The sequence below is a fragment of the Egretta garzetta genome, unplaced genomic scaffold (assembly GCF_000687185.1).
Source record: "Egretta garzetta isolate BGI_Z169 unplaced genomic scaffold, ASM68718v1 scaffold33, whole genome shotgun sequence".
NCBI lineage: Eukaryota > Metazoa > Chordata > Aves > Pelecaniformes > Ardeidae > Egretta > Egretta garzetta.
Window position 1 is genome coordinate 736766 of NW_009259250.1, and position 15565 is coordinate 752330.

Genomic DNA, 15565 nt, shown 5'->3' on the forward strand with positions numbered 1-15565 from the left:
AGTAAGCAAAGTGAAATATTGGGTTGTGTGGATGTGGATAACTGCAGGTAAATAGGGTGTATATGGGTTTTGTTGGTGAAGCTGATGGTTATGGTTATAAATACATACAGAAGCTGCAGTGGTTCCATTTTATTGCATAATATTTCCTTAATGTGGTATTGTTTTGATTTAATTTGTAGTGGTATTAGAACACCACAAGCAATTTCCTTTGGGTTTTCTGAGCTACATTCAAATTCTTTGATTTTGAGGTTTTCTATACCTATAACCTAAACCATACCTAATTTATACTTAATTATTTTGTTTGCTATTTCTTTAAAAGCTTAGTTCCATTAATTCAATCACTGAAGTTTTGGGTATGCAAACAAGCAGTGATAAATCCATTTTGGGGGGAAAGTTGGACTTGTTTTATTCTACTCTGTAACATCTGTAAAGACTGGCCAGTTTGCTGTTATGTGTTGTCCTGCTTTTGAAAAGTTTACAGTCTGTGGTAAATATTAAAGAAATCTGAAGTTTGCTTTTCAAAAACTTTGTTGTGATTACAGGGTTCAGTTTGGCAGCGCCTTGGTGCAGATGTGACAGCTGTTGAGTTCATGGGCCATGTTGGTGGAATGGGAATTGACATGGAGATCTCTAAAAACTTCCAACGTATTCTTCAGAAACAGGGACTTAAGTTTAAACTGAACACCAAAGTTACTGGTGCTACCAAGAAACCAGATGGAAAAATTGATGTAGCGTAAGTGTTGAACATAAAACTAAGGAATACCATATATATTCTTCTTCCCAGTCCATCAAAGCTATTTAAAAATACAGCCTGATACTATTTTTGAAACAGGAAAAAATGGATTTGGGTTGAAACTCAATTCTTCAAGGAAATTGAATTTTCATCCTGTATTGTAACTTACAGAGCTCATAATTTTGGGCTTATTGAGTCCTAGATTGTTTATACAGCAGAGGTTCCATTAAAGACAAAGATGCACTTGAGGGATGCACCTGATGCAGGGCAGCTGCTAACAGGTGTTTGGTTCTTGGGTCAGGAGAAAGCTTGCTCAGAATACATGGCCCTACCTCACCCCAAAATAGATATAGTTTGGATGTTGAATACTCAGCACCAATTATTTTGCTGTACAGATCTGGTCCTATCAGGTCATGCTACTTATTAGCGGATACATACCCCGAATTTCTGTATCTAAGAGTTTCTATCAAATGTAGTGAGGGTTATTGCCCCTTCTGCCCTCTTCTCAACTCTTGTAAGGAAGAAGCGTGGGGCAGGCTGAATGCACGTGTTTGGGATGCCAGGTCCAGCCAGGAGGTCGCCATCTGGATCATACTAGTTACTCATTGGAGAAATACTATGCTGAAAGTTTACAGCTTAGCATTTTTGCTACTTATTTTTCTATAGGGTTGAAGCTGCTGCTGGTGGCAAGGCAGAAGTAATAACTTGTGATGTGCTCCTAGTTTGCATCGGTAGACGTCCTTTTACAAAAAATCTAGGTCTTGAGGATATCGGAATTGAACTTGATAAGAGGGGGAGAATCCCAGTCAATAACAGATTCCAAACCAAAATTCCAAAGTGAGTAAGACTAAATATTTTTTTTACTTAAGCAGAACTCTTATTTTTAAGTGTTTGACCTATTAAAGGACTTTTTTTGGTTTTAATTGCAGAATGTAGCTTCCTTTTCTGAAAGGAAACCCCAAGATTTCTGTTTATTTCAGGAACTAAAGATTTTTAGTCAACCTCTGAAGTTGTGTAATTTGAGAGTCACTGTGTGCATTTCATGTCACTAGTACATCTTGAAGTGTGGTGGTGCAGTGGAAACTGCTCTTTTATACTTTGTATTTCTTTTGAAACTTAGTATTTTAATCTGTTGATTAGAGTTTTCAGTAACATGTTTCAAACTGACTATTATATAAGGTAGCCTAGGTGTGCTAGGATGTTTTTAAACAGTGTCTTATTCTGTTTCATTGGTCTGATAGCATCTATGCTATTGGTGATGTAGTTGCTGGACCTATGCTGGCCCACAAAGCTGAGGATGAAGGCATTCTTTGTGTAGAAGGGATGGCTGGGGGAGCAGTTCACATTGACTATAACTGCGTACCCTCTGTGATATACACTCACCCTGAAGTGGCCTGGGTTGGCAAATCAGAGGAACAGCTGAAAGAAGAGGTACTGTTTGTTTTCTTCTCGGACAAAACTGTTTTTTCATCTTGGGTGTGGTTTCGTTGTCTAGTAGTTGTATCCCTCTTGCATGCCACTCTCCCAAGAATCACAGTTCTTTTTAACGACTTCTGTGAAGTTAATATTGCTCATTTACTAATTAATACCTCCTTACACCCCTTTTGGTGGTTGTTCTTATGCATTGCTCTGTGTGTCTTATGTGTCTTTTGTTTTTGTATTGCTTCTGTTCTTGTACCTATCAAATTGTCTGTATGGTCACGTTCTTGTTGGTCATTAACTCAGTAACACATATCTGTTTTGTAGGGTGTAGAATACAAAATTGGGAAATTTCCATTTGCTGCAAACAGTAGAGCAAAGACAAATGCTGACACAGATGGCATGGTGAAGATACTTAGTCAAAAATCAACAGACAGGATGTTGGGTGCTCACATTTTAGGCGCAGTAAGTATTGTAAATTGTGCTGCTGTCTTGGCCTTGAAAGGCCAAGTGTTTATTTAGTGTTGCACGTTGCAAAGTAGTTGTCAAATTAGGAGAAGTGGTGCTTGTAAAAAGAAAGAAGATTTGCGTCTACTATAATAATTTTTATTTACTGTTGTCTTCTGCAGCCCTACCCTCCTTCCAACTTTTCTGCTACTTTCATGTTAGACCCAGCATTTTTTTCGCTAGAATTGCTAGAGTTAATTGGTTTCTCTGACCAGTTTTGGTTTTGTTTTATGAATACTGCCAAATACTCCAGAGAACAGCAGTAAGTGTTGACTCAAGTTCTGGAAGCTGAGGGAGCTGAACAGACTGTGGCTTTTTTTGTTGGTGTTTTATTTTTTTATCTCTGAACTGGTAAACCTAGTAACCTTATGTTGCAGTCAGCAAATCTGGGGTCAGTAACATACAGAACTTTGATTAAAAATCCTTTGTGTAAAGATGAAAAATCAGAAAATTCTATTTGGGAAAAGTATCATTTTCCGCTCTCCCACACATTCCAAAGTTAGACCCTAATCTCTCTCTGTTTTATTTCTTAACTTTAAATGATCTTCCCCCCTCTGCCCCCTGCAAATGTATACAGAAACACTTCCGCGCATCTTTTTATACAGCTTTCTTTGAGAGACACTAAAACTGCTCTCCGTTTTCCTGGAAAGGAAATTTTATTCCTATGAATGGGTATACTGTTTCTGAATCTGATTCTTGTAATTTCTCATAGGAATACATAATAAGACGTTATGATAGTTATTTTCTCTCACAATGCCAGTCATTTAAAAATCAACATGGCTTAAAGTAAGCTTAACTGAACTTTATTGGTGTGAGACAGACAAATTTTCTTCATTGGGAAAGGGCTGGGGGAAAATCTTACAAATGTGGATCTGAATGTGAAAAATGTACCAGGAGCTTTCACTATTTTTGAGTCCTCAAAGCAATGTAAATATACATAAATACAACAAATAAAAATGAGGGAGCAGATGTGGTAACATTCTTTTGTTTATCTAGTTACGTATTTAACTTCCCAGGAGGGCACTGAAGTTTTGGGGAGGTTTCAGCAGTGATAATGTACCTTGTAGCTTTGAGAATGTGGGTATTACCTGACCGGTATCTTGTAGTAGAAGAATGCCCAGATTTTGCACAACTTTCAGTAATGAGAGAACAAATACTCTCATTAAGAATTATGTTTAGATTTACACTAGGCTTGAGCATGGTCACCAAATAGATTAAGTACTTATGACTTGTGTTGGAACACAGCTGAGGTACTAGTTACAACACAATTTTTATTTTCTAGCAAAAAGATGCTTATTTACAAGCTGTTAGCAATTCAGGAGAACCTGGACAACTGCATAGAGACTTGTGCTAATTACAAATACCATTGAATTACAGGGTGCTGGCGAAATGGTTAACGAAGCTGCCCTTGCTATGGAATATGGAGCATCATGTGAAGATGTAGCCAGAGTCTGCCATGCCCATCCAGTAAGTTTTTTCTAAACGGACTGTTGAGTGCCAGGGTTGCACAGACATGCTATCGTTACATGGAACTATTAATGACTGGTACCTTTTTGTGTTTGCTCTCTTACAGACAGTGTCAGAAGCCTTCAGGGAAGCAAACCTAGCAGCATCTTTTGGCAAAGCTATCAACTTCTAAAGTGAAAGAGCAGATCTTTGTACACGTATAATACATCTCTGAAAACGCACTGTGGGCCCTTATGGAAGGCTGAGTCTGAGGATTTTAGGACTGAATTAAGTGAATCTCTTCATTTTAAACATCAAATATTTAAAAAAGTAGAGTTTGGAACAAGTGGAATTATCCAGCCTCTGTAAATTAAATACTTAAAATTACATGTTTATTTACATGATGAATGTTGCAGAAAAACAGCCTGACAGAACTCTTCTCTTTTTCAAAACCAAACATTTTGTTGCTGCATGGGATTATCAGGTGTGCTGGTCAAACTCTGCATAAGTGTCCAGCATACCTGCTGTTTTCTTATTTGAAGTAGTGATAAACTAAACCAGTTGAATGCTGGCACTTATAATGCCACTGGCACTTAAAATGCCACTGTCACTTCCGCACAAAAATGCGTTTCCTTCTCAAAGAATTAACTTTGGTATTTAACCTACTTCTGACATACAAGTACCAAAACGTGTTTTGACCTAGTGTAGTGTTAGGGTGTTGGGAGAAGAGGGGCTTGTATAGATCAATTAAAACCATATTGACTTTTTAAAGAGAAAATTACTCTGTGTGTGTGTGATTCTCCACACATCATGTTTTCACATTGAAAACTCATCAGGGGAAAAATTGAGTGCCAAAGGAGAAACAAAAGATCGAAGAAAAAATTAATCTTTCTGCTACTTAATCTTTTTTCGGTTTCAAAGCTTCCGTTGTCCAACTCTCTTAAACGTGAAACGCTAGAACTGGGTAGTGAAGCAGCACTTGCTGTTAAGTGCTATGACATGAGAGTTACTCCGCACCTTCCACACCCAAGGGCTGCAGTGTCGGCTCTCCACACAATTAGGACATACTGTCTTCTCCTCTTCTTTCATTTTTTATTTTGTGCTCTCTGTCGCTTTGTAGCAAGAGAGCTTAATAAATATTTAAGGTTGCTGGAGGGTCTTGGGTTTTGTTTGCTGATCAGCCCCTTTACTCCTTTTAGTGTCTAGATTGTTTTGAGTTTCTTCATGTATTCAACAAAGGGCATCTTTGGAATATCCCTAATGTGTATAGGGAGTGTGCCCAATTCCAGTAGCTCATTTTCAGTTTTGTTTTGCAGGGTGCCATCTCATTTGTCTGGGCTCTTCTGCCCTGAAGAAAGCCTTAGTATCTGCTGATACTGTGTGCTTCCTTTTTCATTGTGCCAATGGCGTGATAGATGAGAAATGTGCGTTCAGAAAACAGTGCAAAAGCTACTTGGTGGTGTGTATAGACAAGATGGTTGTATCCTCCTGCCTTTCTTTAGAGCTTCTCATTAAGTATTGATCCAGTATCCATACCAAGCGATGGAAATACATGCCAATGTTACCATTTTATTAAGATACCAGTTAATCAACGGACACCAGTGATACTGTTCTTCATTTTGGTTTGTTTGGGTTTTTAACTCCTGTTTTAAGTGTAGATGGGGCTAAACCATGACAGCTCGTTAAAGTTATCACCAGGCTTTGAGATGACCCAGCATATCTGCGAATCGGAGTAAGTGAATTAATGTGGATCTGCTTTCAGGTGTTAGTAGGAAGTTGCTGAAGGGAAAGCAAGGGTGAGACAATACCAAGGGAATTAAAACTTGATTCTTCTGATAGATCTAGGCATTTTGGAATCACTTCTGCCTGCTGCAGGTAAATGTTACTAAGTGTTAGTCTGGTGCTTCGCAACTTCTTCCTAGAAGCCCTGCTCTTTCAGAAACAGCTTTGTGTCCACTCCCCCCACCTCCCTCAGTACTTGTGGCAGTCTTAATGCAGTTCAGCCTTGGGGTTCTACAAATTCTCGTATCTCATTTTATTCATGTTGAATGAAGTTTGGAAAGTCAGGGAAACTGTAATCAAGAATACTACTACAATTTGACTGGAGACTATAGCATCCCAGACAGTTGAAAATAAAATTCGAGGCCTTAAGATTGTTCCTGTATTGTTACTTCTCACTGTCATTCTTGTTCTAGTTAAGTGTACAAAGAGTGTAAAGGTAAAAGTAAGATGAGCTACTGAGTTTGCAGATTTGTATTTTTAACAGCTGCTAAGTATACCGGCAGTGAAATGGTGTATGATGCTGGTAATCAGTTCCTATGATGGATTTTTTTTTACTCTGGCATTTGTAACCTATGGAGCTTAAGGGTAATTATTTATTTAAGCATACAGCTCCTCAGTTTGCTCAGGTGGTGATATATTCTGCCAGAGTTGTCCTGACTAACTTTGGCTGGCGCTAGTCAAGGTTAGGCAAGGTGCTGATCAAAGTATATATGCAGATGTATTCCTCAGGTCAGAATTAGCAGTTGGGATGTGTAAGTGCATGTTGCAGTTTCGGATGCTAATTTGTGTAGCTGATGACTGTTGTAAATTTTTGCGGTTCTATACAGTTGTCTGAAGGTGCACTGTTCTACATAACTTTGAGCTAACATATGGTGAACTGGGTGTTACTCTTGCACTTTGAAAAGTCTTGTTTGTGTTTTGCTAAGTGTGAGCTGTTCTTAGAGAGCAACGTCTGCGTACAGCTCATTAACTGATTCACGTTAAGTGCCCTGTGAACTCTTGTAGTTCCTTTTTCAGAGAGGCTTGATCCTCCAAGCTTGGTTTATCACGTAAATCTGGTGCTTGAAATGTAAACCACACTCACCCCTTCAGTACTGACCTCTGTTTCCACTTCACACATCAAGTGTTTCATAATCAGTGACACAAAACTAGTGTTAAGCCTAAATAGATATCACGCAGAAGGTAAATCCTTTCTGAGCACTGTGGTTTAAATGCTAGCTAACTGCACAGGGACAGTGTTTCTTCATTCACTTGTCATTTTGTTCTGAGTGACCATCCTATATTTCATAGTAATTAGAGCCCTTATTTAGAATTACAGAGTTGGAGCCAAGATTTTATTAGATCTCTAACCAGTTTAAAAACAAGAATTTCTAAAGGATTAATTGATTTACTATTTCAGCTACTGAAAATAGGAAGGAACTTAATGAGTCATACTAGGTACATACAGTGATACAAAAGTACTGTTTATTTTCAACATCAAAAAGTTACTTGTCTTTGGTTCCGTGACTTGAAAGTCGATATAAAACCTGTTTGCTTTATCAACTCTTAGTGTAATGTCAAAAAGAACTAGTGTAATACTCGTAAAATCCATCCTGAACACAAGCATTTCCTGTTCCCATTTATAAGCAAGTGCTATAAACAGCAACCTTCTGGCTGATAGTCTGTAAGAGGGAGCGAACTGTCTCTTCCAGCTCCACCAACTGCTTGGCTTTATCTTCTAGAACTCTTTGATTGTTTTCATATGTATTTTCCAAGTCTGTCAGCAAAGGAAGGGGGGGGGGGGAAAGGTTAATTAGGGGTGTTTTAATGCAGAAAAATATAAATCGTTATTGTTACAGATAAGCTACTACTCAAACTTACTTTTATTGCGGAAGAGAATCTGATTAGAAAAGAAAAAGGGGGGGCTGGAATGGCACCTCTTTGTTTCCTTAACACTGGGACATAAAGCAACAAGGAAGTAATTTTCCGTAAGTGGAAATCCAAAAGTATACTTTGATGTTGAAAATAACTGTCATTCTCTGCTGTGTGGTGGCTTTTACAGAACAGTGAAATGCTTTGGCTTGTTATGGTTAAGACTATTCAATGCGTCTTCGTAACTGCGCAGGAGCAGCTAAGGGGAAGAATGAGTTCCTGGCCTGGCAAAAACAGAAGGAAAACTTAGCTCCCTCCCTGGTAGTTACGGGCAGATTGCCCCCTCCTGTTTCAGTCTAATTGGCAATGGGAAATGTGAAACTCATCTGTAAACTGACGTTATCCTGATTACCTTTTGTTTTAGTAGCTTTCCAGGGTGGGGTGGGGGTAGTATTGTTTGAAGATGGGGCATCTTGTTGAAATGGGTTAGTCCTCATCCTAAGCATGGTAGTAGCTACGTTCCTTCCCTGTAGTGGTTCTTGGAGCAGTGATAGGTGCCGTAACAGAAGTTTATGTCTCACTGTAAGTTTCAGCTTTTTAATAGAAACCTCTGATTCAGAAGACTATGTTGTGTCCATAAGAATAAGGAAAGCAAACCAAACCTCAGTAACAAAGAATTAACTTCCACTTTTTCCTCTACTGCTGATGAACAGTTGGTTTAACAGCATGACCACTTCATATTCTGATGACTTACCTCCTCAGCATAGCCTTACCTTTGAGCAGCTGGAGTTTGCTGTTTGCTTGAGCCAGCAAGGCTTTAGCTTCATCTTGCAACATGCCGGCTTTCCTCCTAGCATCAGCTGACTCTTCTGTCTTCTTGGCCATCAGATCTTCCACTATTCTATACTTGTCGTTCAGCTCGGTATTGAGGACCTGTTGTTCCAGATTCAAGCACAAGATGGAGCTCATTCAAAAGACAATGCCGGGGGAGTTTGCATTTCCTACCTCTTGTCTTTACTAATCTGGGTGTAAGGAGAGACTACACTGTTAGCTCAGTTAACAAAAGCAGAAACAGCATTGGGGTATTTTTGCTTAATATTCAGGACTCTAAGAGTTGTGGTGAAGATTCCTCAGTTGCCCTTTTGCAGATCTTGGCTGGTTTATGGCTTTAATACTCACACTTGGCAGGGATTTATGGGATTCAGTTACGCAATTCTGTAACTAATGGAAGCCGTGGCCCCTAGTACAGCTGGAAAGCTGCGTATGGTGAGGGACTGGCACTGCTTCTGGTTGAATGCTCGTGTCTGGGGAGGAATGCCCTCATTACTCTCTCGGCAACGAGAACAGCTGCCTGGTTTGTGTAGGTGAAGATGCTGGAGAAGTCATGAGGTTGGTTTCTCAGCTGTGCGTTTCTCGCGAGGTTAAGATTATGAAGCCCTATGACCCAACCGAATTCAACCACCAAGCAAGTTAACGGGCTGTAGCAGTACTGAAGTCTCTTGTGTTTACTTGACAGCCACCTGAAATACTACTTAAGTGTTTGGGAGGAATTGATTCGATGGATAATACATGTCTCCTGGCAGCAAATGCCTCTCTGCTGACTGACGGGCTAACTACAGATTGAAGCAATGAAACTTCCTTTGGCAGGTTTATCAATTGTTTTGTTAATGAGCATTCTTTTGCCGTTACGAAGGTGTGTAGCAGACATTGGGAGCGATGCCGTATGGTCACAGAGAAAATTCTGCATGTCTGATATTGAGAAATTACTCTGGTTTTATTTTGAGCCAAGGTTTTTTCTTGTTGCTCAATTCTGTATATGCCAAATTATGGATTGTTTGTCCTGAACCTACTGTTGTCATAGAACCATAAATACTCTGTGGAAGGGAAAAAAAATTACCAGTTGTCCTGTAGCAGATAGTAAAGCTGAGGGACAGAAACAAATCTGTGAAAGGCTGACAGCATGGCGGGTTGCCTGCTGCTATTTTAGAACCTGAAAACTTCCCAATACTTCTTTCTCAAGAAAGTAAAAAGCAGCTAACTTTGGTAAGTGCATTAAGTGGGTTGGGTTTTTTTGTCCCCAGTACTTCACCAATAGATGAAATGGATCACGTGTATTTGCTAATGTTCCTTTAGCCAAACCTTGGGTGAGAGGTTTTTTGGCTTTCCTTCAGCATCTTTCCTGAGCTTCTCACCTTTTTAACTTCTTCAGCATTTTGTTTTGCAGTAACAATTTTTTCTTCTATATTGTCCACATTCTCTGAATTTGTAGCAGCCTTTTGCTTGAGATCTTCAACACTCTTCTCAAGCTCAAACAGACGTAAGGTAGCATTGCTCAGTGTTTCTTCAGATGCTGCATTTTCAGATTCAATCTAAGAAAGAGGGACATCAGGTAGTTACGTTTTTAAAAGACACTGAACATAATAGCAGGCTTTCTAGTTAAGCCCTGATCAACTAATCAGTTCACATCCATAAATCTGATACAAAAACTAGTGTTTTAGTTTTGTTACTAAGGGCCAATTGCAGTCAGGATGAAAGAGCCCACTGCTTGAAGATGGGGTACATGTAGGCTTGCAAAAGCATTAAGGAACATGGTTAAAAACCACCTGATTGCATTACACATGCAAGAGTTGCTTCATCCAGGCAAAACTGAGGTCTGACATTTGACTCCGTCATGTAACAGACTTGTGAAGCTGCGTATCTTCTAAGCTGGCCAAGGCTAACGGGTACAGATAGCACTATGGTCTCATGGGGGCTTCGAGATGAAGTCTGAAAATGTTATCTGACAAGACTACAGCAATTATCACTTTAATTCAGCTCGTGCTGCAGCGGTGGATGACACTGGCAGCACAGCTACACCAATACGCTACCAGGGTGGTTGACAAGTACCGCTTCCCAGGGATCGTGGCACACCCGCTGTGTTAGAGGGCTACAATCCTGCTCCTTTAATTTCAGTGGTGGATGACAGGGGGTGGAGAAAGCTTTTTGTTTCTGTTGGGGTTTTTTTTTGTTGTTTGTTGGTGGTTTGTTTTTTTTTTTTTAAGGGAACGGTCCCCTAGCATCTGTCATACTAACTCAAAAGTTTATGTGAAGACAAGAATGGTTTAGTGCAGTCTTTGATTTGCAGCACCCAATAGCCTTCCCTAGACAGGCCTACATCAGTTTCTAAATATCAGGCTTGGTGCTGTTTCTGTATCTTAAAAAATACTCTTAAAGAACTCACTGAGGTCAGCAGGTCTTGAGTTCCTTTAATGTCTTCATCAGCTTGTTTGATGGCTTTTTCAGCTGCATTTTGAGCTTTTTCAGCTTCTTCCAGTGCTGCTTTCACCATGTCTGCAGTGACTTTAACATCTGTTGCACCTTTGCTGTGGAACAAACCTATGTTAACGCTAAAAATGCTTTTACTTGGAACTGGAGGAAGAACTGGTCATACACTGCAAAGGGCCATTTTTGCCCCTCCATGAAGGAATGAGAATCTACATCAGGGTAAGTTAAACTCTGCATTTTCTGATACAATGAAATGAAAGTCTCATTCGAGCTGGAAAACAGCCAATACAGAACAGGGTTGCATACCTTGCTTTTTTAGCTTCCTCCAGTAGCATTTCTGCTCTGGCAATGTCTCCAGCGCTCTGCTGCAGAATGACCTCAACATCAGAAAGGCTTCCTATACGCTCACGAATATCTTCTGTCAGGGCTTGCAGCTGCTGGGGAGTGCTTGGCATCTCCATGTTCAGCACTTCATTAGCCACTGCCTCGATGCTATCCAGGTCAGCGCTGTCTTCTAGTAGATGGACACAAATGATAAAGATATAAGTAACAGCTTCCCCCTGTTATGTCTTGGTACTTAAATTCCTGTTCAACTGCTCCTTTAAGAAGGAAAATAATGGGAAAACTTCCCCCACCACCCCCACCCCCGGGACTTACAGAAAATCAAGGTGTTAAAACTGCTTCCTTAGGGTGAAACTTCCCTCTGGGGAGAGGCCCAGCAGGCGCGTAGGCCCTGCTGGCATAGCTCTCCTGGAAGCCATTTGAAGATCTCGGTGATTAGCTACACCACGCTGAGGCTGTGGGGGGGAGATGCGAGCCCACAGGAAACGAAGCCAACAGCTGCACATAAATGTATTTGTGCTAACAGTACGCTCAGCCCTGTGCAAACAGGGAAGGAATGGGTTTGCCGTGCCGCTGCTTGCTAGCGAACAAGGCCCTCATTTAACCTCTACCTGCCTTCTTACGGAGAGATAAACTCAGTTTCTGACTTTCCTCCCCTTTCGATAGTATTTTGTGTTCATAAGTTCTGGCTAGAAAGACACTTGGCAAGCTACAGCAGTACCACAGCCTCAGCTGAAACGAGCACAACAACGTGCTACAGTTTGCGCTCGCTTTCCTATTGTCTGGGTTTTCTCTTGGTTCCAGATTCCATCGTACATGCTAAGTCTGGCTGAAAGCGGGAGGGGGACACACAGCTATTGCATTATGCCTTAGAAGATGATTCAGAGCTAAAGATAGTTTTCACAAACCCAGAATTAAAACACAATTTAAGGTTTTTACGCATTAGGAAGTCTCTAATCTGTTTAATAAGATTTCTTAGATCTTCATTGCTTCTGTCCACTTGTTCTTTTGTAGCATTGGTTTTCAGCAAAACTTCTTGTGCATTTTGTTTCGCTTCATCAGCTCTCTGTTTTGCCTCAGAAACCTAAAGATGAAAATAGAAGGCTCGATTGTGTATTTGGTTATGCTTTAAAGCCTGGTTTAAAACAAAAATTCAGTTGGAGTCAGAGGCGATAGTAATGAGAAATGCTTTTTCTCATAAAACTCACAGAACACTTTTAAAAGCTGGCCATGATCCATACCACCAGTGCTAGTTTAAACAACTCGGGCTAATGTTTAGAGTTATCCATGAAGTTCCACTTTAGCAAGCTCCTCTTCTGAGGATCTTTACAAGCATGATGAAGTTACACAACTGAACAGAATTATTTTGAAGTAAGCCAGGCACATACTTCGTCAATTAGTGTCTGAATGTATATTACAACTGAAAGATTATTTTTTTTAATATCTAACAATTAATTTGGCATATTACCATTCTGGAGAGTTGCTCAACTTCTGCTAATGCACTGAGGATGTCTCTGTCAAAATCCATGGCTTTCTGCCAGGCGTTGTGAGCTACGGTCACCAGCCCGTCACAGCCTGGTCCTCCGCACTTCTTCTTTCCATCGTCGGTTCGACAGTTTAAACCTCCACACTCGGACTCGGCGCAAGAGGCTCCGGCGGGAGTGCCACACGTCTGCAGAGACATGTTAGACAAAGGAAACAGTCATGGCTTTATCTCCATTGCTGAGCTGCAGGGGGGGACGGAGCAGGACGCTGCTCTACCATGACGGAAGCGTGATGTTGTTTCTGCCTGTTGCAGTAGCATCCCAAGTACCAGAGGGAAGGGCGCTGAAGTAGAGCTGCGCACTGGAGGTGGTTCCTGCAGCAGCTCCATACCAGTGCGACTTTCTTCTGTGCCCCCTGCACCCTCCTGCCTTTAATTTGGTTACAAACACACAGCTCCCTGATGCTGAAGTAGCTGGAGTTTATGAGGGAAGCCTTGCCTTGCTTTCATCATCCACTTTTCCTGTGGATCATCTTTCACTGGAAAGCTGCCTTCAAGCTTTGGTTTCAAGCTGGAAGCTACTACTGTCTGTATGCCTTTTGTTTGCAATCAGTCTTCACTACTGTTGGAGGAAAAACTGGCCATCCCAAGAAGCTATGTAACAAGGAAGAAAGTTGTTTGGTGCAGAGTAGTATCTTTTCCTTTGCTCTAATGCCCTAGAAACGTAATAGAAGCTGAAATGCTCCAAGTTGAACAGGAAACTTTTTTCATGTCCCTTAATAAGCTGTCCCATGCCCTTCCATCAAACGTTTGCCCTGATTTAATCTTTCCAGAATGCTTTCAAATTTGTAAATTTTGTCAAGGATGTGTTCCCATAGAAAATTTTGGGGTAGATTTTTTCTAATTCAAAGCTATTTCAATTGGCAACATTGTACCAAGAATTATCCATTACTTGGTCAATTGTTTGGACAATGAAATCACTTGGGAGTTGGTTTAGCCAGAGGGAAAATTGGAAAATTCCCCATTCTTGTCAGGTTCTTTTCCCTTTCTACCCCACCCCTTTTGCCAAATTATAGTCACTAACCCACATACTTTGCAGCCAAAAACCCTCTCTGGGAAAACCTAGGAGCTGTGCCAAGTGAGCTGCAGCTGTCTCCTGTGAAGTGTAAATGAGTCCCTCTTACCTGTTTGGCATGCAACCCAGCAGTAGCTAGAAAGCAAAAAAAGGGGGTTTTTTTGTGTGTCCTGTGATTACACCTCCAAGCAACTCAGTGTTTATGGCCTTGATAAAAATCTACCCAAGATTTTCAGTTCTCAAGAACAGTTAGGCAGGAATGTAGGGGAAGAGAAGCTAAACAAAAAGAGGTCTCTTTCTTCCCTCGAGAAAAAAGGAGGGCTGGGGGAGTTGGGAGGGATGACTGTGGTTGTAAAGGACAGCGGACAATTCAGCGTGTGAAGAACTCATCCTCTAACACAGGCCTGGGCTGCCCAGGGGAGTTAATGAGGAGTCCCCTGCAGCCTGCCTTCATGCGGGATTGTTCTCTCAATGCAGCTGGCCGACTTCAAAGCGAAACCGAGGGAACACCCAGCCTCTCCCAAGAAAAAGCCACCCTTGATGATATTTACAGATGAGCAGGCAACTTCAACAGAGAAAATGCCCTTTTGACTCCAGCTCCCTGTAAGTTCTGCTTTGTCCCAAGCACAAGGACAGGAGTGCGGTGATGCCAAGGAAGGCAGCAGTGCCTGGCTGGGCACTGCACAGGCATAGCATGTACCCTACAGAGCTGCAAGAGGAGCCTAGAGCAAGCAAGCACAGAACTGAGGACAGGCTTAAGAGGATGGCTCTCAGTCCAGCAGACCTGCTACACTTTTCTGCATGTGGGAGCTCTGTCCACAGCAAAGGGCTTTGGGTTAGAGCTGGGGATGATGAAAAGATGGGTGCTTTGTCAGGGCTGGGAAGGGTAGGAGGGAGGCCAACATGAAAGGCTGGTGCCTGAAAGCCAGTAGGTCTCAGCCCACCGATTAAACAGCCCTGTTCTAGCCCACAAAAGACCCCAAGAAACATGCAGTTTTCATGAACAGACTGTATCTCACACTGTCAAGCTCTAAACAGTTCCTCTCCACCCATCACTTCTTCACAAACCCAACTTCATTTTTGCAACAGGTTTTATACCAGCGATTCGTAGCCGCGTACCTTCTCAGCCACTTCGGAAAGATCCAGGCTCTGCAGCTTGCCTGCAAGTTCATCCAGAAGGCGCGACTGCTCCTCTTGTTTAGCCTTGAACTGGGCCTCCTTCTCATTGATTAAGCCTTCCACTTCCTGCCGCGTTTGTGCTGACAGCTCCATGGCGCTATCGGGGTCAACAGTGGAGGCATTGACCCTCTCCTCCGCCTCCAGGGACATCTGGAAATACTTGGTGATGCTATCCAAGGCTCCTGCAGAAATCAGATGGGGCTGCTCAGAAATGTGTAAAGTAACCAAAAGTAATTTATATTATGGAGGTTGGCAGATGACACATCAAGGTTAGTGAGACGAGTATCAAGCTAAATGAAACACTAGCCTTTGCAGCTATATTCGGTGCTGTTGCAAGGATGACAGAATTTGGACTGTTGTGAAAGGGGGGAAAAAAGTTCATTTTTTGCTTGGTTGACAGTGTGTCAAGTTTGCTGGATTTTGAAGCTAAGCCTTTCTCTGACCCTCATGACTGAAGTCTGCTTGCCCTGACAGCAAAAGGAGG

General features: G+C 41.5%; 2 protein-coding genes across 2 annotated transcripts in view; one reads left to right on the plus strand and one right to left on the minus strand.

The window, feature by feature from the left end:
* The window catches only part of DLD (dihydrolipoamide dehydrogenase), a 21794-nt gene extending 14723 nt beyond the window's left edge, over positions 1-7071 (plus strand). The window contains exons 10-15 of the mRNA XM_035891685.1: positions 543-733; positions 1400-1570; positions 1975-2164; positions 2480-2617; positions 4037-4126; positions 4233-7071. Of these exons, the coding sequence (XP_035747578.1) occupies positions 543-733; positions 1400-1570; positions 1975-2164; positions 2480-2617; positions 4037-4126; positions 4233-4298 (846 nt within the window). The 3' untranslated portion in view covers positions 4299-7071. The remainder of the gene's footprint in view (positions 1-542; positions 734-1399; positions 1571-1974; positions 2165-2479; positions 2618-4036; positions 4127-4232) is intronic.
* A 304-nt stretch (positions 7072-7375) lies between these two features.
* LAMB1 (laminin subunit beta 1) overlaps positions 7376-15565 on the minus strand; it is a 41956-nt gene continuing 33766 nt past the window's right edge. Inside the window, exons 24-31 of the mRNA XM_035891686.1 lie at positions 15022-15263; positions 12813-13016; positions 12284-12428; positions 11309-11516; positions 10959-11100; positions 9931-10107; positions 8512-8671; positions 7376-7643 (exon numbers count right to left, since the gene is read on the minus strand). Of these exons, the coding sequence (XP_035747579.1) occupies positions 7507-7643; positions 8512-8671; positions 9931-10107; positions 10959-11100; positions 11309-11516; positions 12284-12428; positions 12813-13016; positions 15022-15263 (1415 nt within the window). The 3' untranslated portion in view covers positions 7376-7506. The remainder of the gene's footprint in view (positions 7644-8511; positions 8672-9930; positions 10108-10958; positions 11101-11308; positions 11517-12283; positions 12429-12812; positions 13017-15021; positions 15264-15565) is intronic.